General features: G+C 36.6%; 1 protein-coding gene across 1 annotated transcript in view; it reads right to left on the bottom strand.

Moving 5' to 3' along the window:
- The window catches only part of m (miniature), a 540,138-nt gene that overhangs the window by 256,178 nt on the left and 256,775 nt on the right, over window positions 1–27,185 (bottom strand). The window contains exon 2 of the mRNA XM_069812940.1: window positions 11,250–11,333. Coding sequence (XP_069669041.1) covers window positions 11,250–11,312 — 63 coding nt within the window. The 5' untranslated portion in view covers window positions 11,313–11,333. The remainder of the gene's footprint in view (window positions 1–11,249; window positions 11,334–27,185) is intronic.

The raw sequence follows: 27,185 nt of genomic DNA, 5'->3' as shown, positions 1-27,185 counted from the left end.
GCCTTAGCTGATGCGGACGATCAGTGGACGTGGAGACTAGAGTACTAAGTACAGTACTAGACACTTGTGGGTGGTTTGTGTACGTGCACGATGGTAGAAAGTTCAAATAGTGATTTACGTAGATATTCCACCCCTACGTTGTTTAACTCTTAATGGGAGGAGGCATTTTTTATAGCAAGATGTTTAATTTGCAGTAAGATACTCAATGTGACAGATAAAAATATAACCTGCAGCGTCACTATGACAACTGTCATGCTAATGAATACGACAAATTAAAAGACGACGAAAGAATCGAAATGGTGGAACAGTTAAAAACACCAATATAAGACAGGTATTATTATTATTATTACTATTATTATTATTATTATTATTATTATTATTATTATTATTATTATTATTACTCCGATACTGATGTGCAGTTAGTCAGAGAACGTTTCCCTAGGCCCGCAGAATACTGCATCGGACATCGTGTCTTGTACGAGACAGTTTCGTCTCGGACCGTTTGACACTAGACAAGACTGTTTGGGCCTTTCTAGAACTGCCGACAGTTTCGAACAGAGTTTTGCCACGACGTACGTAGTTTGTTTTCCATACATTGCTATTCTCAATTGCGACCTGATAGCAACCGACGGCAAAATCGTAGCAATGATCGATTATTTTATGCGTTTAAAAGAAGAAAATCACATAAATAGAAGTTTAAGTACATAAATTTCTTTCAAAACTTCTTTCCGTACTTTATATATTAGATTTCTCCTAATGATATTTTTTTTTTCAATGTAAAACAAAAAGTGGGGGTTCTTGCATGCACATAAAAAGTCTATCCATTCTTAATTCAATTGGAAAATGGTTGTAAATACAATGTAACAATAAAATTATATTACCCACGGTGGACGTACAGCAAATCACGTGAATGAGTGAGATGTACAGCAGACTTCACACATGCGAAGAATGAAATGTGCGATCTTGTCCGCTAGTGGACGAAACTTCAGGTGACATTACAGGTCGATATCGTGTCCGTGGTTGACCGGGAAGAATTTCCATGCAGTATGCTGCCGGCCTTGCTCACATTAGCGTTCTTGAGGATTTTTTAGTACTTTGTGTTATTCACAGGAAGACGTTCATGAAGATGATGTCAGTGTTCGAGTTAGTTACAAAACTGCTCTGCGTCTTGGAAGAAAACTCCGACCATTCACAGATGGTGATTTGTTGGAAGAATGTGTAATAAACGCTGCCGAAGAACTCTGTCCTGAGCAGCTATCTACCATTAGAATAATATGTTGTCATAGAATTTAGTCCGGAGAAATTATTTCCTCACATTCCAGTGAAATATCAGGATTTATGGCTTGTCTCCCCCTTTGATTCGACTCCACAATTTCAGAGGTGACTTTTTTAAATTGTTTGAAATTAAAAACGGAAATCGTGAGTAGGCTATTTATTAACTATGTAAAATATGCTTACTTAAATACGCATGTGAACACTGGGTGCTTCATTACACTATTAGTACTATTGAATTCCACTGAGTTACGTAATTTATGGTACGAACGAAAAGCCGCCACTGAAATATTACTTACCCGTCCGCTCCCACGAATGCACCAGAGGGCTAGCGGGTAAGAGACAGCAGCACAAGCGTGCACTCCGCTGATGGCGCATGGCTTAACAGAAAGCGTTCCAAATTTGCGCGAGATTTGGCGCCAAAAAACGAGTCACCTCTGAAGCAAATATATATATAGGCTAGTCAGTTCTCTGTTTTATTTCTAAGACATGTGATACAAAATATATGTACAGTTTTGAGTGTAATATGAATGTATCTTTGTTTCACAGTTTCATAATGGACCTATGACACCGGTACAATTTGTTTTCGGAAATGATCGTTATCCGAACACCCTCCGTCCTCAATTGTTTCAGATAATCGATGCTCTACTGTATTTCTAAATCAAGTTATTTAAGGAATATGTCGGTGATCAAGCCCACAAGCCCATGTTGCATGAAATCAAATTCTATAAGATAAAGTGAAATTCCTGAATAAAACCGAACTGTAAGAATGCTTTTTCACGTTTATTGAGGAGCCAGGCTTATAGTTTTATTTAACAGGCAATATCAGAGTAATGTAAGATATTAGGAGAATGACTGCTTTATAGTCCCTTTCTCAAATGTTGTTCTGGAGGTTAAGTCCTATTACCAGAGTTGTAAAGGAGTACCGTAGCTACTATTGGGCTTCTTAAAGTTCTCTGAGAATGCTTACTTTACGGACGTTTTCTTACCGGAGAAAAACCAAGTGTTGTCTAGACCACGGCATTGTCCAACAAGGATTTCGACCGGGATTTGAAACTGAGACCCCTTGTTTATGAGCCCAGCACGCTAACACTGAACAACCACCATGGCGGTTACGTAAAAATATACAGGGTGTTTTAAAAAAGTATCCAATATTTTAGGAGGTGCTAGTATGCATCAAAACAAGAAAATAATGTCTAATAAACATGGGTCCTACAACACATACTTTCTGAGATCTGATCACTTGTTCATAGGAGGTTCTCAATGTTACGTCCATTCATGGCAATGCATTCCTCTGCCCCTCGGCGTAAGGAATCACGCACTCTTTGAAATTTGTTTTAATACGTTAATAAGAAAGTCCTGATAACGATCCCCAGTTAATCTCTGTCGTAGCCCGTATGGCCCTATTAATCTATCACCAAGAACGTCTGCCCATACGTTGATTGTGAATCGGTGCTGATGCCTTGTTTCTCCAACTGCATGGGAAAACAGCTCACACATGCTGATTACGAAAATTCACAACACCATCTCTGCTGAACTCCGCTCATATCCGCAACCAGACTTTTGTTTTCAGTATTCCTTGCGATGTATCATTATTCCATGCCAGGGATGTCAATTACGGTATGATTATCCGGTAGTCTGCTGTATTGTAGGGCAGAGAAATGCATTGTCATTAATAGACGTCACATTGAGCACCTCTTATGAACAAGTGTTCAGATCTCAGAAAGTATGTGTTGTAGGACTCATGTCTATTAGACATTATTTTCTTGTTTTGATGCATGCTATCACCTCTTAAAATATTGGATACTTTTTTAAACAAGCTGTATATTAGTACAAAAATACTTAATAAGCAATGACCAGCAAGCTTCAAAAACACCTGGGCCAAATTGTCGAATAAAATTTAGTAAGAATGTTGTTCTAAAGACTGCTCATAATATAATTCACGAAAGATCGCGTAATGATTGTTATTGTTATTGGTAATGAATAATGGGCCTACTTTTCACATTAAATACATCAGAAGAAAATTAAAGAGAATCGTAATTAGAGTTTGTACTGATCTTTTGTTTTTAGTCAAAATCACATTCTTTGTTCTTAAAAAATCTGGTAGGAATCAAATCTTGGTCACAGAGCTGTTATTGTCTACTGTCTGCGGGAATGAAGTATTGAGAAAAAAAAAACCTTTTCAAAGATGTCTGACGTTTTCTTTCTGACCACGGAGTTACAACGAAACTCAGACGAAAAATAAGTACTCTGATAAGATCTAAAAATGTTATTCCTGTTGGTTTTGCAATAATTATAGTTGCTGATGTAAAGTATGCTCGTATATCAACATCTATTCCTACAGTAAATAAGTATATGGTGTGCTCATACGAGAAAACCTAATAGACCAATTTCTACTAGGCTAATAGCAGAGTTTCTAGGGGATCAAACACTACAAACTTCAGTGATACTATCAGCTGACTGTGGCCCTCTCCACCATAGAACCCATACAGTATATTTCATTTGTAGACTGACTTGAAAAAAGCTGGTACTCTAGAACAGTGATGTTAAAGCAAGTGCATTTTTCTGACATTCACGTCGTGCGCGGGCAGCAAGCACTAAGTATGGAAAGAGAAAGGGTTGTGTATATGAATAAACAACATGTGGATTAAGAAAACAGTGGTGCACAAACTTCAAACGGAACTTGAAATTTTATGTCGTTATTTTTATATGACTTCTTTCTGTTTGACATTATCTATATTGTCTGTAAAACAAACGTACTAATACCAATTTCTTAATATTGCAGTTGTGTTTTAAACGTTTATAACGTAATAAAGAGTTAAGAAGGAATATTCACATAAATTCCATAGTAGTACAACTATACTGTACTAAATGGATAAAACACATTATTCATAAGGAAAGTGATATCCCAAAAAAAGAGATTGAGTATGACATGATAAGTTGGAACTGATATTGATGGTATCTTTAGCCTTGCAAAAGTAATCAACAAACTAATCAAAACAATATTACAGTACAAAGCAAAGTTACCTAGGTACTGTATCTGTTTTAAGTGTAACTAATATTACATAACAAAACTCTTATCGCATTATGCTTTTAAGGTATATTTGTGAGCAACTTCCTATCATCAGAATATTAAATTATTTTCTCGAAATATGCTGAAGCTATAGAGCTGACATTTTTACAACACATGGGCACGTATCGTTTGCTTATGATGTAACAGTAGTTGCTTTGTTAATTAATTTCCTTACAAACAATTTCCATGCGAATATTTTCAAAATTTTCAATACACTATCTTCAGTAATACGTATATTCGGTTTATTAGATTTACGAAAACATTCTGTAAGGCTACTAAATAAATAGGCCTATATCTGAAAATTTCACTTTTCTATTAAAAAAGTTGAGAAAATATTTCTTTTGAGTCCACACCTGTGGAGTAACGGTCAGCGCGTCTGGCTGCGAAACCAGGTGGCCCGGGTTCGAATCCCGGTCGGGGCAAGTTACCTGGTTGAGGTTTTTTCAGGGGTTTTCCCTCAACCCAACACGAGCAAATGCTGGGTAACTTTCGGTGCTGGACCCCGGACTCATTTCACCGGCATTATCACCTTCATATCATTCAGACGCTAAATAACCTAGATGTTGATACAGCGTCGTAAAATAACCCAATAAAATAAATATTTCTTTTGAATGAAAAAAAAATCAAACTTGTGAAAAATGAGCATTAAAATTAAAACTTACACTCTTATAATGCACTTATACTTCTCAGACAGATCTAAAAATTACCATGGATACAGTTTTAATACGTTCTCTTCCCTTTATCTATTGAATCAGTGCTGGCCATCCCTGAATATAGCTCGACCAAGCGGCATATACTACTTCTTTCGTCTGTCTCTTTACTTTCCGCTGTAAAGCGCTCAGGCTCTCCTGGGCTCTAAAGCGCACGCTTGCTCCTGTGGGCATCAATTGGCATGCCTGCTCTAAAGTCTAGATTCTGAACGAAAACCAATGTTCACTTTCGTTTACGGCCTACTCAACCAGCAACTGACAAAACTTGTTAATTATCTCAACTAATTAAAGTTTCCAATTAAAACCACGGCCTTCTAGTAAACAAGAAGTGAATCAAGGTTCATAGCTTTTATGTGTGACACACAGATATTTGTTGTGTGAAACTGGAGTCGAACCCATACATCCTTCACATCTTCCCTTTTTCTTCCGCATGCCGTCACATCTTATACTTCTTTCGGCAGGTGCAACTATGAAACACTGGGATAGATTATCTCGGGAATTAAACGAAACCCTGTCATCCGATGTATTTCTATTTACAGATACAATCTTGTGGGCTAATTCCTAGCGTGGGAAAGAGGCAGAAAGCTCCTTCCTATTATTACATCAAGAAGAAGACTAGAGTGCACCGCACCCACATGAAGAGTCTGAGGTCTTTATACATTTCCCGCACTCTGACAGCTATTCTTTCTGTGAGCTTACCTTATAACATTCTCAATTACCCTTTATCTACCACGCTTCAAGACCGTAATAGCTTGTCTTGTTATGTGGGGCATCCGATACGGCCATGAGGTAGTTTACATCCGTTAAAACCAGCAGTAAGTCATGGATTCTCACGAAAGACAGAGGGTTTGATTTGCGGAGGGTAAATCGTGCGTGGAGCGGCTTTTCTCTAAGTACTTTAACTTCCCTGCTCGTACAGGGTGATTCAGCAGGAATATGTAGTAGGGTAAGGTTGCCTATATCGCACCACTTTAGCATTTATCATTTTTATTGAACAATACAGTTTTTATTTTCTGCATTCCTTTACAGAGATACATTCCCAGAACATTTACCTTTCATGTAAAAAAGAATCCTTGAATTTGATTTAATATTTTTTAATTAGAATGACATTTTCGAAACACTTGTCAGTGGTGCCATTTAGGCAACTAGTTTCCTAAATAGCACCTGCGGTTTCTTAAATCGCACCTCTTTATCTGCAGGGAACAGGATGAAGGAAAGCTTTTAATATTGAACATATTGAAAGTATTTAATATGAATAATGTAATAAATGCAAATTACAAGTTTATTGAAATTAATGAAAGAGAGTAACGCATCTTCAAATGAAATTGAAAAAAATAAGCATAAATTACCTAACATTTAAACTTCCTGAATGCGTTTTTTATTGTTACACATTTACCATGTGCTTCACCAGACAGTTCAGACTGTGAACTGCGTCACCTTTTCTCCATGATTATCTCCAATCCACCTAAGAACTGCTTCATGATTTAGCTGTCTGAAATGGTTTGAAGATAGAAAAATCTAAAGGCTGGGCCTATGAGTGTTATGACGAGGAAGCTGGAAGAAGAGTACACCATTTTCCCGAGATAATCTAGCTTCTAAATTTTTGGAATGGGTTGTATAGGTGGACATAAAGAAGCAGCACTTTTTTCTATGACAGGTTTGAATGGCAAATAAATTGTTTGACTATTCGACAAGTAGTTCACGGTTGATGTAACCGTCCACACCTGTGGAGTAACGGTCAGCGCGTCTGGCTGCGAAACTAGGTGGTCCGGGTTCGAATCCCGGTCGGGGCAAGTTACCTGGTTGAGGTTTTTTCCGGGGTTTTCCCTGAACTCAATACAAGCAAATGCTGGGTAACTTTCGGTGCTGGACCCCGGACTCATTTCACCGGCATTATCACCTTCATATCATTCAGGCGCTAAATAACCTAGATGTTGATACAGCGTCGTAAAATAACCCAATAAAATAAAATAAAAATTGATATAACCTGATTCAGAGAAAACAAATAACGATCCTGAAGGAGTACCAGCTGATAATGTAGGATGCACTGTTTGACGTTTAAAAATGATCATAGGTGGCATAAAATAACTGGTGCGCTTGTAAAACACACACTTGGTGTATTAACGCACTTTTCACCACTTGATATTGCAACCATCTGATGCATTCCTCGTTCAGTTAAAATTTTTGGGGCCTTCTATTGTACGGCTAGAATTGCGACAGTTGCTCATATCGCACCGGTGCGAATTAGGCACCTACAAAGTGGTGCGAATTGAGCAACTATGTGATAAGTTATTATTTCCTCCATTCTAGCCTATAATCACCACATTTTAGAAAATTCTACTAAGTTAAATGTTCTTTAATATTTCTTTAAATCAATAACATCTTAAGATTATGGATTTCTTTGCATACAAATCCGTTATTTAGTTACAAAATGTTAGTTAAATATACATCCACCTGAGCGATTATATTAGATACACTATCACCACGCTGCTGACACAATGAAGTGGCAGAAATCAAGCGACTTGGTGGAAGTTCATATGGTAGATTGTAAAAATACCACTAGATGCCACACTACTACAGTAACTTGTTTTAAACTAGCAGTGGTGCCATTTAGGAAGCGGTGCGATTTATGCTACTCTACCCTAAATATTTTAGGAGCTGATAGTGTGAACTATTCTGAAGAAAAAGTTCATATAATTATGTGTAAAATGTTCAATGGATGTCGAGATGCAGCTGCTTGAAGTATACGTATAACAAGCGTTACAAATGTCAAGAAGGAAAGACAAATTACTTGATGATTATTTTTATTTATTGCTTATTTACATGGTATCAGTACATTTTAACAGTTGGAAGTAATGGTTAAAAAATTCCACACCAGTTTCAAAGCACTTTATTTCTTTGTTGGCAATAGTAAATGTTTCTCTTCTGAGGTCGTCTTGTTTTTTATGAGGACAATACTATTCATAATGCCAGCAACCAATTTGTATGTTGTGTTTACTTTGTTTTTGTACATTTCGCTTTTCATCCACACCCCCCCCCCAGACAGAAATCGACATATGGAGGAACTGTTAGCGCGTCTAGCCGCGAAACCAGGTGGCCCGGGTTCGATTCCCGGTCGGGGCAAGTTACCTGGTTGAGGTTTTTTCCGGGGTTTTCCCTCAACCCCATATGAGCATATGCTGGGTAACTTTCGGTGTTAGACTCCGGACTCATTTCACCGGCATTATCACCTTCATCTCATTCAGACGCTAAATAACCTAAGATGTTGATAAAGCGTCATAAAATAACCTACTAAAATAAAAAAAAAATCGACAGGAGTATGTGCTGGGGACCTTGGTGGCCAATGAATGTGAAACACTTGTACACCCAGCTGTGTAAGAATACAACTGCAGTCACATGCTATTCAGAGTACTGGGTGCTTGTCATCTGTTTCAGACTTAGCGCGAACTCATATGTACAGGTTAACTACGAAAAGCTTTATCTCAACACCCACTATGAACAGTGCTGCCCTCAGACCATCTCAGTATACTCTTCTCAGAGTTCTGTTCGTTCGTACGTAGTCATTTGCCAATCCTTCATACCATTTGCAAGGCTTGTTGTGCATAACATTAAAAAAGCTGTGTCTTCACATTCACTGAAAATTGGACGCATGTTTATATGAACTTTTTTACTCAGAATAGTCCATAGCCCATAGATTTATTTAAAATGCTCTCCATAGAAAATATCTGTAGTCCTATCATAGGTCGCCTGCCGCTACCCTACATAGCTGCTGTGTTTGATTCTACTCGTATATTTTATATATTTCGGAACACTTCTTTTCTGAACGAAAACATATAATATCTAAACAAAGATCGTGACTAGCAGAAGAAAATAACGAGTTGTATTAAGAGTTTCAATTTGTGACGTATTTTCCTAGGTTGTTGTAGCACAGTAAAAATTAAGGTGAAATAAAATATAATCTGTCTATCTATAAATCAATATTTTGTAGTCTACGTCAGATGCTTGTGTTGAGAGTCCGCCACTGGGATCCGAACGGAGTACTCTATACTCCTCGACTGACATTACATCTTATGTATTGCGGCTTGCGTTCAGTGATGTCATCGTGAGTACAAATTTGTCGACGGCTGGCTAAGTCCATAATTTCAATTACTGTTTTACAGTTCCTGAATATACGTAGATTGAAAATAGTGTCAAATAAAAAATTGCAATACAACTATCAACATCTTGTTTTCAGTAGCTTTCGAACGTAATTCTAATTATCATTTTATCATTTCTGAATATTAATGTCATTAAAAAATTAACCATTAATTATAATCTTCTTGTTTCTCAATAGGTCCTGTAGTTTAAAAATACTTACATTAATAAACAGTTAATCATATCTTTGTAATAGCACCTGTACACCGCTCCTTGTTTATAGCAAGGGGTGCCGCGTCAGCGGGTGGATTGTGATCTTTGTTAAAGACAACTATTTTATAACCGATGTCTAGAAATTTTCTCCCATTAAATGATTCTCGCTCCGGACTGACTCAGAAATTGCGAGTGAGTGAAATCCGATCTTATTTACGATATCTACTGATCTTTCCGTGGGAAGGATTTTTTTCCAGCGATAACACCAGGCAATAAAATCCGCATTACATCAGAGTACGCACTACAGTATAAGTGAAGGCGTTATATAGGGTATTTCAAAAGTCAGTTGAAATATTAAACCGCTATAAATATTATAATATTTGAGATAGGAAAAAAAGCAAAAACATCACAGTGTTGGGCAAACAACGGGGTTTACAAAACATTGGGAAGATGTCCGCCGTTCTCTTGTTCAACGTACAGCATTCTGTCTGCGACACCATGCACAACATTTTGCAGCTAATGTCTTGGAATATTGGAAATTTCTTGCGAGATGGCATCTTTCAGTTTCCGTAGGGTTGTTGGATGTGTCAGGAAAATTGTTCTTTAACGTAACCCCACTACCAAAACTCGGCCGAATTGAGATCTGGAGATCGGGAAGGCCACATTGTTGGAAAGTGCCTACTAATGACACAATCACCCAAAATCTGCGTAATTAATTGTTTTGCAGGGATAAAGATGTGGTGTGGAGCGCCATCTTGCATGAAGATTATGTTTTCCATATCGTGATTCCTCAGTTTAGGGATGACATGCTGTAGTAGCTCTCCCCGTTTACTGTAACAGCCTGTCTTATTTCATTATTGTCTTCTTCGACCAAAGTCTGCAATTACGCGTGTTAACTCCACCATTAATATTTATAGTAGGTTATTTTACGACGCTTTAGCAACATCTTAGGTTATTTAGCGTCTGAATGAGATGAAGGTGACAATGTCGTTGAAATGAGCCCGGGGTCCAGCACTGAAAGTTACCCAGCATTTGCTCATATTGTGTTTAGGGAAAATCTCGGGAAAATCTCAATCAGGTAACTTGTCCCGACCGGAAATCGGACCCGGGCCACCTAGTTTAGCGGCCAGACGCGCTAACCGTTACTCCAGAGGTGTGGACAATAATGGAATAAGACAGACTGTTACAGTAAACAGGGAACGCTTCTACAGCATGTTACAGAACTTCGTCATCCTCAAACTGAGGAATCACGATATGGAAAACATAATCTTCATGCAAGATGGCGCTCCACCCCACATCTTTATCCCAGCAAAACAATTAATTACGCAGATTTTTGGCGATCGTATCATCAGTACCGGTAGGCACTTTCCAACAATGTGGCTCCCACGATCTCCAGATCTCAATCCGGGCGATTTTTGGTTGTGGGGTTACCTTAAAGAACAATTTTCCTGGCACATCCAACAACCATACTGCAACTGAAATATGCTATCTCGCAAAAAATTGCCAATTTTCCAAGACATTATCTGCAAAATGCTGTGCACAGTGTGCCAGAAGAATGCTGTACGTTGAACAAGAGAACGGCGGACATCTTCCCATGTTTTGTAAACCCCGTTGTTTGTCCAACACTGTGATGTTTTTGTTTTTCCCCTATCTAAAATATTATAATATTTATAGCGGTTTAATGTTTGAACTGACTTTTGAAATACCCTATATATCCGATGTAATTTAAATAAGATGTTACGTACATAATTCTGGCATTAATGTCATTTACTTTAATATTATGTATACGTCTGAAAAAAATACTGCATTAGTTTACGTTGATTGATAACCACTGTAATGCAACTCACCGAGAATGCTAGGAGACAGACGAGGAGCTTCCAGATCGGCATCCTACTCCGAACAATCCTCATCGTAGCACCAGCGCGTCCTCCCTGAAAAAGAATTTGAACATTACAATATTGTACGATAGCATACTGCATAAGTAGGCCTATGTGATACGGTATAAAACATAATATAATAAAATTCTCTTCCAGGACATTTCGAACAATCTTTTTCGTCCAACCCAAATCTCGTCCAATGTATCAATTTTGTACACAACTTGTCTCATCCGGAAGGATATTTCGTCCAGTCCTATTCGTCCCCTATATACCTTTGTCTCATCCAACAGTCAGCGAACACAACGAAGGCACCTATGTCATTCTAGAAATTGTGAGTGACAGAGGAAAACCAATGCTTCATCTTAAAAATTATTATTAGCTCATCATCCATCTTTTGGAGGTTCATTGACTCCCTAAAGGAAGAGCAGAGGCAGAACGAAAAGGATAACACACGCCTTCTCGCTGAAAAGCCGGTATCTAAGTTACGTAATCAAGAGTACATTTTCTCTTTAGTTCAGCAATATCCCCAATACAAGGCTGAAAATCGGATTTAAATATGAATGAATGAATGAATGAATGAATGTTAGCCATAATGTCCTATGTTGGGCATAGGCCTCCTGTGATGGGGTTAGAACCCCCTCGACAGGGATGGCTCAAGTGTACTCGCTTGGTGAGCCAATCCAGGCGAGCTTGTCGTGTATGCTACTTTCGTGACATGGTTGATAACACTGTTAGATTCTAACTAGTCTCAGCACTCTGTTCTTTGTTCTTTTTTTTGCACTATTCACATTATACTAACACCAGCACTTTGACAAACACTGATTGCTATTTACACTATTTAACTGACACTTTTTCAACACTGACTTTATTATTTACAAAACTTATCTCACTATTTCACTAATACTGACTTTACTATTTACAATATCTTAACACTGATTACGTTATCTATTTACAATGACCTTCCCTAGTTCTTTCCACAAAACTCTGTTCTTTGCTGTCCTCGACCATTGTTTCCCCGCCTCTTTGGTAAACATGTCAGACCATCTGAGCCGTGATCTTCCCTGTCCTCTCTTTCCGACATAGTGGTCCCACATCGTGACTGCATGGGTCCATCTTGTCTGTTGTAGTCTCGCCACGTGTCCCCCCCAGGTCCACTTCGTTTCTGTGGCTCGTTCTGCTGCGTCAGTAGTGTTCGTCAGTCTTCGTAGTGTTCCGTTTGTCATTCTGTCTCGTAGCGTGATGCCCAGTATTTTTCTTTGCATCTTCCTCTGGCATGTTTGTATACTTGAGCGTTGTCTCTCGGACAGTGTCCAAGTTTGACAGCAGTATAGCAAAACTGGGATTATACATGTCTCTAGTGCCTCGAACTTGAGATTGCGGTTGATTGTCTTGTCCGTCCATATGAACTTCAGGCTCCAGAACGCCTTCCATGCCGATGAAATTCTACTATTGATCTCTTTGTGGTTTCTTTGTGAGAAGGTAACTATTTGACCCAAATACACATATTCAGAGATATACTGCAATTCTGTGTCGTCTACTCTGATTGCGATCTCCTGTGCGTTTGTCATCACTTTTGTTTTTGTGTTGTTCATGGTCAGTCCAATGTAAGTATTTTTGATATTCAGTTCCTCAATCATGTTTTGCAGTTTTGCTGCTGAGTCAGCGAATAAGACGATATCATCTGCGAACCTCAGATTAGATAGTCTTCTGCTCTGGTTAATCTCATATTGTTTGAAAATAAACCCAGCCGAAGAAGTTATTGAGTAAGGCTAAGTTGATTTAGTAGTTTCACCATTTTATCTAATTTAATATAATTATGTATAATAAATACAAATTAAATTTAGATTGGTCGAAATTTTACATTGGACTAATTTATTTTGGATGAAATGTCATATTGGGCTAAACAGAATTTTATGAAATCTTCTGGACGAGTTTTTCATACGACGAATATAAGATCGGACCAAAAATCTTGGACGAACTGCCCTCAAATCTAAAATTCAAGTAAAAATAATTTTTATCTGGTCAACATTAGGTCCATAAAATCTCTATATCACGGTTTAGGTAAATTTCCTTATTTTTATTCACAGGATCTTCAAGCATTTCTTTTGAACGCCAGATTTCGTTGTGGAATGATTTTGCAATTTTATAAAAGATTTATTTGATTCCTTTTATTGTTATTCAAGATTTTACATTCAAATATTTTATGACCTTTTATAGTTACATTTTTTCCTCAATTACAGGATTGCTCATTCGGAAGACCTATATTTTCTCAAACTTCTTTTTATCAAGTACGTCCGGATAGGTTTCGTTTACATGCGTTTTAAGCTTCCACGGTGAACGTTGGATATTCCACGTGTTCTGAATCAGCTGAATATTAATGCTCTAAAACTTGACATTATTCAGATTTTGTTTTTTGTTCATCCTATGCAACATAAAAATTTCCCCATTCTTGAACTAGGGAAAATATACACACTATTTCCTCGGAAATCGAGTTAGATCTACAATAGTAAAAAGCCGACGGCATTTACTAAGGCGAAACCTGTTTGCTGGCGGACGGTCTATACTAATGCATTTAATTTACAGAACGACTCGGAACACTATACTCAGAAAACTGACCCTGAAACCTTCCACTTGTCTAACGAGCAGACTGGGACGTGAGATCGGTGTGTCGCCAGGTATAAGGCTTAAATGGATTCGCAGATCATTAATGGTAAGTCTCCAGTAACGTGGGGTCAGCGTGACGCCGAAACTGCACGTGAGAAGAGGACATATTAGCTACGGATGAACATCGAATCCACAACTATTGTCTTCATTAAGTTTAAAAAATGGACTTCGTTGCAGGTAGATAATTCACATTATTTCCTTATTGCCATATTCTATTCTATCTTGTGGTTCTTAGGCTACATTTTTCGTTCATTTTGCAAGTGCCGATGGCAATATAGAATATACACCATCTGTTAAGCTGAGGTTACTGGTTACTGACAATGACTGAAGTATTTCATACGGGAGCAGGACAATTAATGAGGACGAGGTCCGGAGCTTCTAGGCGTTTGATTTCACCACGACTCAGATGGGCGGATATGTGAAGACGACATGTAAACAGTGATCAAGATCTAAGTGGAAATAACTAGTACTAATACGAACTAGAAGTAGTTAATTGTGTTACAATATATACTGTTAATAGTTACAATCATGACTAGTGCTAGATAGTAGACATTAGTTTTAAAGGTATACAGACCGACAAAGTGAAACCTCGCCTGGAATGGCTCACCAGGCGGGTAATAACGAGCTACCACTTTTATAGGAGGCCTTTGCCCTTCACGGGATATAATGACTAAATGCATTAATTCATTCATGCATTAATTAATTCATTCATTCATTCATATATGTATTATACGTAATATGAGTGTATGTATGTATTTATTCACACTGCAAATGGGTATATACTCGGTGGCAGTGGTAACTAATTACACTCAATAATGACAGTAATAAACGCAATTAATAATAAATTAATAATAATAACAGGGAGCATTCTAAATTAAACGAAGCACGGTCACTTAAAATAACATTTAAAGTAAATCGAATTTGTATCTTAACCCTAAGTTCGAACTAAAGCCCACGAGTATGATATGTTCATACCTGCACAAGTACTTTTCAGCACTACACTCATTTCGCTGACAACTCACTCACTGATCTGGAACTACGACATATTTCACTGATTCTGTCCTGATTTCACTAACACTTCAAAAACATTTTACTGTTCAAATACTTTGCACTGCCACTATAAACTATAAAGCTTCACTGACAGAAACACACTTCACTGACACAACACACTTCACTTCACTGATACAACACTTCAATAACAAACATCAATTACACCTTTACATACTGTTTATAATATACTACCTTCTATTAGTGAAGTCCTTAAGCATATTTTTAAATACATTTTTGGTTATTGGTAAAGCCTTTAACAAGTCTGCAGGTAAAGCATTCCAGTCCTTGATAGTACGATTGAGAAAAGGAAATTTCCAGTGTCCGTCCTCTGTCTGGGTCAACATCTCAACTCTCATTATGAAGGAACTCTAGAGTCTAGATATTACAGATAATGACGGATTATTATTTAATCGTCCAATTTATTTTATTTGAGTACATAAATAGCTAGATGTATTAATTGTATGTGTTATATTTCCGCTGTGTCGACTGCTAGTTAGTGTGATTATAGCGCCAACTCTAGGAAAAAAGCAGAATCTCACGCTCAAGCAGGTTTGAAGGTAATTGAAATCAGTCATGCTACATCAAAGACACCGACGCGAAGTGCCAATACTTGTAATTCCCTATTCGCTGGAGATACCTTGTCTCAAAGTGGCAATACTGTAATTTGTCATGTGGCAAAAACCAACGCAGAAAGAGGGGTTCCTATGATGTGAGATCAGCACCACAGAGCACCTTCACATTGAATAAACTTCTACAGCATATCAGTATGTTAAGGCAGGATTCGAACTCACCAACCCACGAAATTTCAAGTCTTTAAGTTTTAGTATTATCATTCCTTATTTGTTAGGGTTTACAAAAACATGCTTTTAGATATTATTTTCCATTAGGAGAACATAATTTACATTATTATAACAAAGAGAATATTTTCTTTCAGAATGCTACCGGTACTGAATTTGTTCTTTGCCTTGGTATATTGCCACATTTTCATTACGCAAAATCTCGCGTCAAATTTAGTTCATAAAATAATTCCATTATGCCAAAGTAAAATTATTTAAATAATATTCGAACGAAAGGAAGGACATGACCTTGCGTAATAAAACACTGCAATATATTTTCGAAAGTAATGCGAGATTAACTTGTTTTTCAAATTATTAAATGTGTCTTGTCTAAATTTTTTGAGACTGCAAATTCGCAGGAAAATCTTATATTAAGGAAAACCTATTTACAATAACTGAGTAAAACTGTGTGGCTCTTTAGAACAGTACAACAACTAACTTACTTACTGGCTTTTAAGGAACCCGGAGGTTCATTGCCGCCCTCACATAAGCCCGCCATTGGTCCCTATCCTGAGCATCTATCATCATATCCCACCTCCCTCAAATCCATTTTAATATTATCTTCCCATATACGTCTTGGCCTCCCTAAAGGTCTTTTTCCCTCCGGCCTCCCAACTAGCACTCTATATGCATTTCTGGATTCGCTCATATGTGCTACATGCCTTGCCCATCTCAAACGTCTGGATTTAATGTTCCTAATTATGTCAGGTGAAGAATACAATGGGTGCAGTTCTGTGTTGTGTAACTTGCTTCATTCTCCTGTAACTTCATCCCTCTTAACCCCAAATATTTTCCTAAGCACCTTATTCTCAAACACCCTTAACCTCTGTTCCTCTCTCAAGGTGAGAGTCCAAGTTTCAAAACCATAAAGCACAACCGGTAATATAACTGTTTTATAAATTCTAACTTCCAGATTTTTGACAGCAGACTGGATGATAAAAGCTTCTCAACCGAATAATAACAGGCATTTCCCATATTTATTCTGTGTTTAATTTCTTCCCGAGTATCATTTATATTTGTTACTGTTGCTCCAAGATATTTGAACTTCTCCACCTCTTCAAAAGATAAATTTCCAATTGTTATATTTCCATTTCGTACAATATTCTCGTCATGAGACATAATCATATAGTTTGTCTTTTCGCAATTTACTTCCAAATCTATCTCTTTACTTGCTTCCAGTAAAATTCCCGTGTTTTCCCTAATCGTTTGTGGGTTTTCTCCTATTATATTCACGTCATCCACATACACAAGCAGCTGATGTAACCCGTTCAATTCCAAACCCTCTTTGTTATCCTGGACTTTCCTAATGGCATACTCTAGAGCAAAGTTAAAAAGTAAAGGTGATAATGCATCTCCTTGCTTTAGCCCACAGTGAATTGAAAACGCATCTGACAGAAGTCGACCTATATGAACTCTGCTGTACATTTCACTGAGACACATTTTAATTAATCGAACTAGTTTCTTGGGAATACCAAATTTAATAAGAATATCATATAAATCTTCTCGTTTAACCGAGTCATATGCCTTTTTGAAATCTATGAATAACTGATGTACTGTACCATTATAGTCCCATTTTGTCTCCATTATCTGTCGAATACAAAATATTTGGTCAATAGTTGATCTATTAAGCCAAAAACCACACTGATGATTCCCAATAATTTCATCTACATATGGAGTTAATATTCTCAAAAGATTATTGGACAAACTTTTGTACGACGTCAACAAAAGTGATATTCCTCGAAAGTTACTACAGTTAGTCTTGTCCCCCTTCTTAAAGATAGGTACGATTACATTCTTATTAATTTTTGTGGTGCCAAAATCGACGGTGTCCTCATCTTGTGCCATGGAAATCTTGGCATTCAACCACACGTACCTCAGTAAAACACTGAAAAAAAAAATAACCAATGACTATACATTTTCATGTAAACTGTGTATGAATGCCTTGAATTTTCACACCTTAACCGTCGTCGCATGCATCATGGCCGACCATGTTGAATAAGATTGTATAAATGTTCTAACTCGAAGACAAACTCAGGAACTAGGAGCACACAGTTACCTATTATCTCATTAGCTTACAAAAGCTTACTTCAATTCCAGAACATAATTCATTATTTGCAATCTTAATTAACTTATATTTGGATGGGAGCATCATGAATAATGACTATAATACAAGTGGTTCTAGGCAAGAGGATGTGTAATTATTCTATGTGGGATGTATCAGTCATTCATAATTCACAAGCTGCACAAAGGAAAGTCGTCTTGTGTACGGATTCTTTCACATGAGTCTCTTCCGCTTCTAAGGCACAAGATCGTGGGTGTGATGCACTTGTTATGCCCACGTGTGAAGGGATGATATAGAAGAATATAATAAGAACCTGCTTACCAGCCTCTTTGTAGCCATGAATGTCCTCCAGTCACCACAATACTTCTCATTCTAAGTAGTTGCCATTTGCGTTAACACACTACTACTTACTCTTAGACATCGGATGATTATTGTTTTTCCAAAATTAAATTGACTATTACACTTTTACTACGTCATACTACTTTTGACCAATAAAACGGTACGAAAGGACGTCTTTCAACCGATCATGGCTGCTTATCGCACAGTTTTATCGCGTCCCTAGCATTTGTTTAATTTTATCACTACCCTAGCATTTGTTTATTTTTATCACTACCCTAGCATTTGTTTCTTTGTTTGCCAACATTTCAAACTGCAATGGCCCGGACGTAAAAAAAAAAAAAAAAAAACAGAAAATTACAAACCGCTCCAGTCGATACACAGCACTTTCAAATATGACTCGCATTGGCATTCAATAACAAGAATTAATAAAGATCACTGGTCCTAGCTATGCATATTCCCTGAAATCCTATTTACAAATAAATGAAGAGCACCATTCGGAAATCCTGCATACGTTGAGGAATACACCATGTACATCAACGAGTTCCACTTCTTTTATGCACACGTCTAACATAACATCAACTGAACCACCAACCACTAAAACATTCAAATTTGAAAATTGTACTTTCAATAATTGTTTTTTTTTAATTATTCATGCTTATTTTTTATTTCATCATCATTAATTGAAACGTTTCTTGTTTATTTCATCATCCCTAATTAAAACTTTTCTAACATTTATTTATATTATTTAGGTTATGTTATAGCTTCTGCTATATGATATTATGAATAGTCACGTATCAGAGATTGTTTAATACTAAGATTTATTGAAAATCATCTGTCAAGTGACGTTGATTACTGGGATCCGGATAATTAAAGTGGAATGTAACTTTTTAATAAAAATGAAACTGAATCAACAAAGCCTTCTTGACTAGTAACCGTCCACAGAGTTCAATGAAGATTCCATAGTTGGCACAACTGATAACAAGAAAACAGCTAAACATAACACACTACTGCCATCTAGCGTAATATTTGTAATGTTGAGATGGTACAATAATACATTTGAAGACAGTTGTATTTTCATAAGTCAATTAATATTTTATTGTATTGGAGTACTTCGTTACTTCTAATCTTCATATACTTTCTTCTAATCGTGTAATAGTCAATTAAATCCCACTCGAGTTTTGATTTTCTCTAGATAAATCAAAACCTCTAGTGAGATTACTGTTGATAAATATATTTTATCGTAATAACATCTCGGTCCTTCTGGTAGATCGTCTTCTGCTCAATTATTGAGGTACTAGTGTCATTTAACATCGTCAATGTCATAATTAGGGTTCGTATTCCAGCTATCTATAAACTGGAATGAAGTTGCCTGATTCGAAGTATATATGACGTCACAGCGCAGGTACAGGTACGTTCGTATACAAAATAGTTACGCATCCTCTGCACTCTTCCTCTAGAAAGTCAAAACCGGGACGCAGTCATAGTGAGTAGTCTTATCGATCACTGCTCTTACTAGTCATATTATTTAAATAACTTCATCTTTGTGGCTGATTGAAGGTTCATTGCAGAGGTAAAATGCCTTACGTAAGACGCTCAAGCGTGAAATATTGCAGGGCACAGTTGGGGATATTTGAACTAATATTTTCACTGTCTATGTAGACAATATTACATACCGGTATACATTGTGTAAAATAAACATAAAAGTGAAAAAAAACAGTGCACTGAATGACACTGCAATACCAAAAGGCACAGAAAGTGTGTCGAACGTAATCCAAAAGAACCAGTACCATCAAAATCTAAAAATTATGAAGATATTAACTCCACGTTTAGCATGGATTTGTGTAGCCTACCATGATGTTCAGTGCCAACATCCCAATTAATAAATTAAATAATCTACATTTTAGGGAATATCTAGAAAAATACATAGAAAATTGGTGGATTTCCAGTGATTAGCGACATATGCAATATCCTAATGAAACACAAAAAAATATCAGACAATAGGAATATCTTGTACTACATCATACACCAATAACGTCATGTGCTGTCGAAAGAATTTCTTGTAATATAAAATCGTTTCAAGTGACATCCGCATTTGTTCAAGTTCCGTAACTTACGAATGCACGTTATTATTCATTGCAAAGATCACGACGAAAATGAACATCACGGCTCAAGCATGTGTTTACTAGTATAGCTTCAGAATGTCGGAAGTTGACTGTACTCCACGAACACCCAGCGAGACGTGTTTGTTTATATCCTTATCCTTTGCATTACCTGTGTTCGGCGTACTATATACCCGATGTGTCTTAATTTCAATCTTTAGGTAGCTGGGATACGGAGCCTAGTCATAATCATTGCCATCATCATTATGGAACAGAATTTACTGCACTATAATTATTTATTTTTAGTCAATAAAATTATTTATTTTTAGTAAATAAAATTATTTATTTTTATTCAGTCATTCATAATTTTCTCCCAAGACCAGGTCTTTCACTGCAAACTCAGCATTCTCCTATGTTTAATATTTTTCTCCTTTCTCTTAATCTCCGTATACTATCCACATATTTTAATGTCTTATCATTTGGTATCCTATTCTCCCGTCCACCATTCCTTCAAGTGCATTCTTCAATACGCAGTTTCTTCTTAGCCAGTGACACAACCAGTCTTTTTCTCTTCCTGATTAGTTTCGTCATTATTCTTTCTTCCTCTACTCTTTATAACACAGCGTCATTTCTTATTATATTTTACACGCTCTATTCTTCTCCATATCCACATTTCAAATGCTTCCAATCGTTTCGCTTCACTTCGTCGTAATGTCCACGTTTGTATCCCACACAATGCCAGAATCCATACAAAACACTTCACTAGTATCTTCCTTAATTCTTTTTCTAGAGGTACAAAAATGATGCTAATTATTAGTAATATGAGCTGTTGCCATAAAGTCAAAACAAGAATAGCAATGGCAACGGAAGCTTTATTAAAAAAAAGCATAATATTTATACCTATAATTCTTATAGTACACCCCAAGTATCTGAAGCTGTCAACTTTTTCTATTGCATAATTTCGAATTCGCACGTTTACCTTCTTTATTTTTCTTCTGATCATAGTCTTCGTCGTGTTTCCATTTATCTTCATTCCACACTGCTCACAGCTGTCACTTAGCTCCATTAGCATATCCCTTAGTATCATCTCTTCTGCTAACAACCTCAGTCAACAGCAAATCTTATGCAATTTATTCTCTTTCTCCTATGATCTCCCCTTCCATGTTCTTCACTAAATCCTTCAAGTAGATGTTGTACAAGGTATGTGACAAGGGCATCCTTATCGCACTCATCTCTCTATTTCACTTCCCTCTATTTCTTCTCCTATCCTGACTTTGACTCGTTTCATATAAATATGACTGAATAGCTCCTCTTTCCAATCGACATCTATTTCCTTCAGGATACCTGTATGTCTATTCCAATTCAATCTGTCAAAAGTCTTTCTCTAGGTCCACAAATACTACATACACTTTTTTATTTTTCTCGAGGCATCTTTCGCGGATTGTTCGCAGAAGTTCAATTGCATCTCTCTCAGCTTTTTCCTTCCTGAAGCCAAATGTGCTACAAATTCCAGAAATATTTCGTAGAAGCTAAAAATAATTCCTTTAGAGAACATAAGTAATGACAAGCCATAAAATAAATAATAGTACTCATCTACTGCAGGTATGCATTAGATATGAGAAGTACCTAAGTAGTTTCCAGAGAAAAATTTTCATCTCTCAATCACAAGTCCGTAATCTAAAACGCGGAATAATGTTTATATACATATCTAAAACTTGGAATAACGTTTATATCCATATTTAAAACATGGAATACCGTTTATATTCATATCTAAAACACGAAATAACGTTTATATCCATATCTAAAACATGGAATAACGTTTATATCCATATCTAAAAGACGGATTAACGTTTATATCCATATCTAAAATATAACGGTTACATCCATATTTAAAACACGGAATAGCGTTTATATTCATATCTAAAACACGAAATAACGTTTATACCCATATCTAATACACATAATAACATTTATATCCATATATAGAACACGGAATAACGTTTATTTTGTGGTAAAAACCGTTCGACACACGATAACAATCTCGCACATTTAAAGTGAGGTGTATCACACGTTGTCTTGCCAATACATTTGGCAAAGCACTGACTTGTATGTGTATGTATTTATTCACACTGCGAATGGGTATATACCCGGTGGCAGTGGTAACTAATTACATTCAATGACAATTAATAATAAATACAATTAATAAAAAATACAATTAATAATAATAATAATAATAATAATAATAATAATAATGAGCATTCTAAATTAAATGAAGTAAATCTAATTACTTGACTTACTATGACTGAGGACCCGGGTTCGAATGCCCGTGATCGTCGATTCGCATTTGTGGTGGAAAGCATCTGTTCGGGGCTATACCATGCTGCATATCTTTACGTAGAACTACGTACAGGTGCGATCACCTTGCGACAGGTGCACATCTTTTTCTATGCTGCATATCTTTACGTAGAACTATGTGTGTGTGGTGTGAGAAATTAAACGAGTACAATACAAGTATAACTGGAAGAGAAGAAGAACGAGGGGAATACAAGTTGAACAAGGGTAATACAAGGAGACGAGGGTAAGGGGAACAAAGTAAATACAAGGAGAATAAAGGGAATACAAGGAGAACAAAGCGAGGACAAGAAGGACAAAGACAACAAGGGAAACACAAAGAGAAAAAGGAAAATACAAAAAAAAGAGAGAGAGATGTATTTTTAAATGATTGTCAATTCTCAAGTTATCGCCCCTCATACATAGGCCTAATGAAGAGAAAGACGTACTTCTAGGGCACCACTTGTGGATGTACAACGCCGAATCTATCATCCGTATAGTGGGTATTTTTCGCGATTTGTTTAAAGACTGGTAGTGACAGGCTGGTGCGGTGGATTGTATTATTTGTTACTCAGGAGAAGAAGAGCGCGGGATGAAAGGCACGGGAAAGTAGAAAGTATGCTAATGAAATGCTTGCGTTATGTGATGCAATAGCGATCATCAGTTATTGATCGTTGTTCTTGTGCTTAGGCAGTGAAAAGTTATTCTAGTTACAATTCGTACTAGATTGAGAAATTATTAATAGTTCCTTTATTAAATAATTGGTATAAGTCTATATTAATTTCCATACGCTTATTGAGTAATATCTTGGCTACTGGGATGCTTATCTGAGCGATGTTTATGATAATCGCCATACGCAGGGATTAAGGACACATATCTTTCACTCATCAACACCTGAGTGACCAAGAACAAACAACCCATAGTATCTACATAAGAAGCAAACATTATCCCCAGGTTCTTGCTTGCCTGATGGGGACATGAAGACGTATGTAGATCTGTGAGGTATGGCAGACCACCACCAAAGGTAGGGTATACGTATTTGATAGCTAGAAAGAAATGCATAGTGTGGCAAATGGTGGAACCGACTTAGCCAAGTAGCATAATCAGCACGTAACTCATTCCATCACGGATGCACGAACAACATATAGGCTACTTGGCCTGAATTCCTTATGGATGCTCCGTGTCACGTTCGATAATGTTTTGTACTTCTACCTCTACCTGTTACGTCACTACATCCTGAAGTAGTAGTGGTAGTGGTAGTGGCAGTGGTAGTGATAGTGATAGTGATAGTGATAGTGATAGTGATAGTGATAGTGATAGTGATAGTGGTAGTGGTAGTGGTAGTGGTAGTGGTAGTGGTAGTAGTGAACTTAAAAAGTGGCTATTATATTATATTACGGCCAATATACAGGGACATCATTTTATTTTTACTAACATTTCTAATATTAACTTGCCTATACCTCTGGATCAACGCCGTTTGCTATCTCCTTCCACGACTGGAGTTCGATGAAACTGGCGTAATATACAAACAAATCACTTTACTAGGTATAGGAGGGAAGAAAAGTAGTTCATACATTTACGTAAACTAGGAAATATTTCGCTTTTGAGTTTGATAATTTTCATTAGGTTTTTGTTTAATCAGGATACAGTACAGTATTAACAATGAGTGTTTTTACTCACGAACTGAGCTGTCCATGTGAACGTATTCATTATGCAGTGTAGGCTATATTATACTGTCTACAGCACATTAGCGTACAATATAGAGAATGAAGTTAAATTGAAAAATAATCATAATATGGATATTTATACACATTTTTGAAAATGGTGGCCGTTCATTTCGATACAGGTTTCAGTTCTAACGTGCATATTATCGCACTATAGACTATTGTACCTAATCCCAATTACCAGTTTCGTTCTTCGTACTAGTAACTCAAGTTGAAATTATTCTGTACCTACTCTCTAAAAGAGTACCTTACGTACTGTAAATTCAATCTTCACTTCTGCCCGATCCGAAAAGATAAAATTACTCAGACATACTATCTACTGTCCGTCCAAGTGGTTATGTCGCAGGGTCGTAGAAAGGGAGGAAATCACGTGACAATTAATTACTTAACGAGGCCCTTTTATTTAAGTTATTTTAAACAGTTGTATAATATTACGTAGACGTCCAATTTCTAACAGAAATTAATGTTCTCAGAAAAGAGCTAAGACAGTCCAGCCAATAGCTGGCGAATAAAAGCTGGTGGGGGAAACCGGGATACGACGTAGGCAAATGGACGACAGTACCTGTGCGAAAATGATTCAATATTGAAAGCTCTTTCGTCACTAGAAAACGCGAACATATTTTTGGATCATACTGTTTACTATGACTGTAAGGCTACTATGACTGTATATGCGGTCTTGGATCTATGTGGAGGACGGTTGAACTTCATTAGTGGAAGGGGTGGGAGTGAAGTACATTCAAAAACTCAGGTACAATAAAAATTGAAGTAAAAATAAAGTGATGTCCCTGTACAAGCAACTATACAGAATAAGAGTGATCAAATTCTAGCCAGGCAGCTTTGACGGAGCTGAGCTTTGCATTATATCACCACTTATCATACAGAAAGTATAGTAGGATCTTATGCTTAAGTTCAAAAGTTAATTACCGTCCGTAATAGGAAAGCAGAGACACAGAAATTAGCCGCAGGATGAATGAGGGTAGCGGAAAATTCACTATAACGATCGTTTCTGTTTTATTTACTGTTGTCTTATACGTCGTAAATTGTATTTTTCTAATTTCGTTACTAGTAAACATGGAAGCGAAGAGAAGCGAGGTTATAAAGAACTTCTGCAAAGACGCAGCGTTATATTCGCACATGTAAATAATGGAGCGTAGGCGAATTGGTTACTATACAAGCAGGCTCCACTGACGGCCGGGTTTCTTCTACCACTGGAATGTTGTTTGCCCGCACAAGTGACACAGTGAGATGCCATGCCGAGTCTTATGTAGGACCAGTCAATGGACCAAAACCTAGCTCCCTGTCCAGAGAGTCCAACTCAGCCACTTCTCACCAAAGAGGACCGGAGGTCGATTCTAGGACAATATTTTAAAGACGTCATCACAAAGTGAATTTCGAGGAGGAATACTTCGATCACACCTGCCATTCTCACTTCACTATTACATCATTAATTCCCTCCCTTAATTAAGGCTATATGTACGTGAACGACCACAATTATTATCAGAAAATGCAGGCTCTAAATTTCTAAAATTTCATAAGTAAATGAACTAACAATTGGACAAAAATTGCAAGGTACCACAACAAGACTTATTAGAACTTAAGTGTCTGATAAAAGTTTGCAAAAAGGTTACTAATTATATTTTAAAAAATTCACTTTTTACTTTAAATTAAATCTTCCAAAATTTGAAAATTTTCACACATATTATTTCATAACTCCACAGCCATTAGAAATAGAGTTCTGAAATGTTGTACACTGATTGAACATGAATTTATGCAACAGGTAGACTACAATAATGTCCATTTCTTTGAAAATAGAAAAACTAGGTCACAAAAAATTATGTAAATTTTAATATATTTTGTATAGGAAAAATAAAAAAATGAATTGTATTAAAATAAACAACTTTATACGTCTGAAAGTAATCTACTTTCCAGAAATAAGTGTTTATTGCATGCAGGAAAAATATTAAAGATATCAGAGATACCATAACAATGTTATGGTTACGAAATGATGTAACTGCAGAATTTCTTTTGTTTTTTTTTTAACTCTGATAAAACTGCTTTGAAAAATATTATTAGTAACATTTTTCTATACTTTTATCAGATATTTAAGTTCTAATAAATCTTGTTGTGGTACCTTGTATTTTTGACCAATTATGAGCTCATTTTCTTAAAAAAAAAATAGAAATCTAGAGCCTGCACTTTCTGATAATATTTTTGTGGTCGTTCACGTACACTCTTAGACAAAAAAAAAATGACCGGACTCTTGAAGCGTAAATTTGTCTAAGTTCCGTTCGGCTGTGCGCCTGATACACAAGACTAAAATCAGAGTAGTAAGGACGAAACCAGCGAGATCCAAGAACATACTCTTATATCGGCAAACAATGGTTTGAACTGTATATGTGTCATAACTCCGTGGTAAAACTCTTGACTTCACACGCAGAAAACTCGGGTTCGCATCCGCCTTCGGATAAGTATAAATATTTATTTCGTTTTATTTTTTCTCTAGCTGAAAACGAATAATACATTTATTAACATCCACAGGAGTTTGGAAATTAAACAAAAATGTTCAGTAATATTGGAGACTTCTTCCTAATTACCCTTGAATTAAAACAGATGCTCAGTTCTTGATTTTCTCCCTTCTCCATAAGGAGTATTGGCTCAGTTACTAAAAGTAGAAGTAGTAGTAGTAGTAGTAGTAGTAGTAGCAGTAGCAGTAGCAGCAGCAGCAGCAGCAGCAGCGAAAATAATAACAATAATAATAATAATATTCATAGTATTACAAACCCAATAATAATAATAATCAT

This window comes from Periplaneta americana, chromosome 16, assembly GCF_040183065.1.
Source record: "Periplaneta americana isolate PAMFEO1 chromosome 16, P.americana_PAMFEO1_priV1, whole genome shotgun sequence".
Taxonomy (NCBI): Eukaryota; Metazoa; Arthropoda; class Insecta; order Blattodea; family Blattidae; genus Periplaneta; species Periplaneta americana.
Note: the sequence above shows the minus strand (reverse complement) of the source record. Positions and strands in the feature narration are given on the sequence as shown.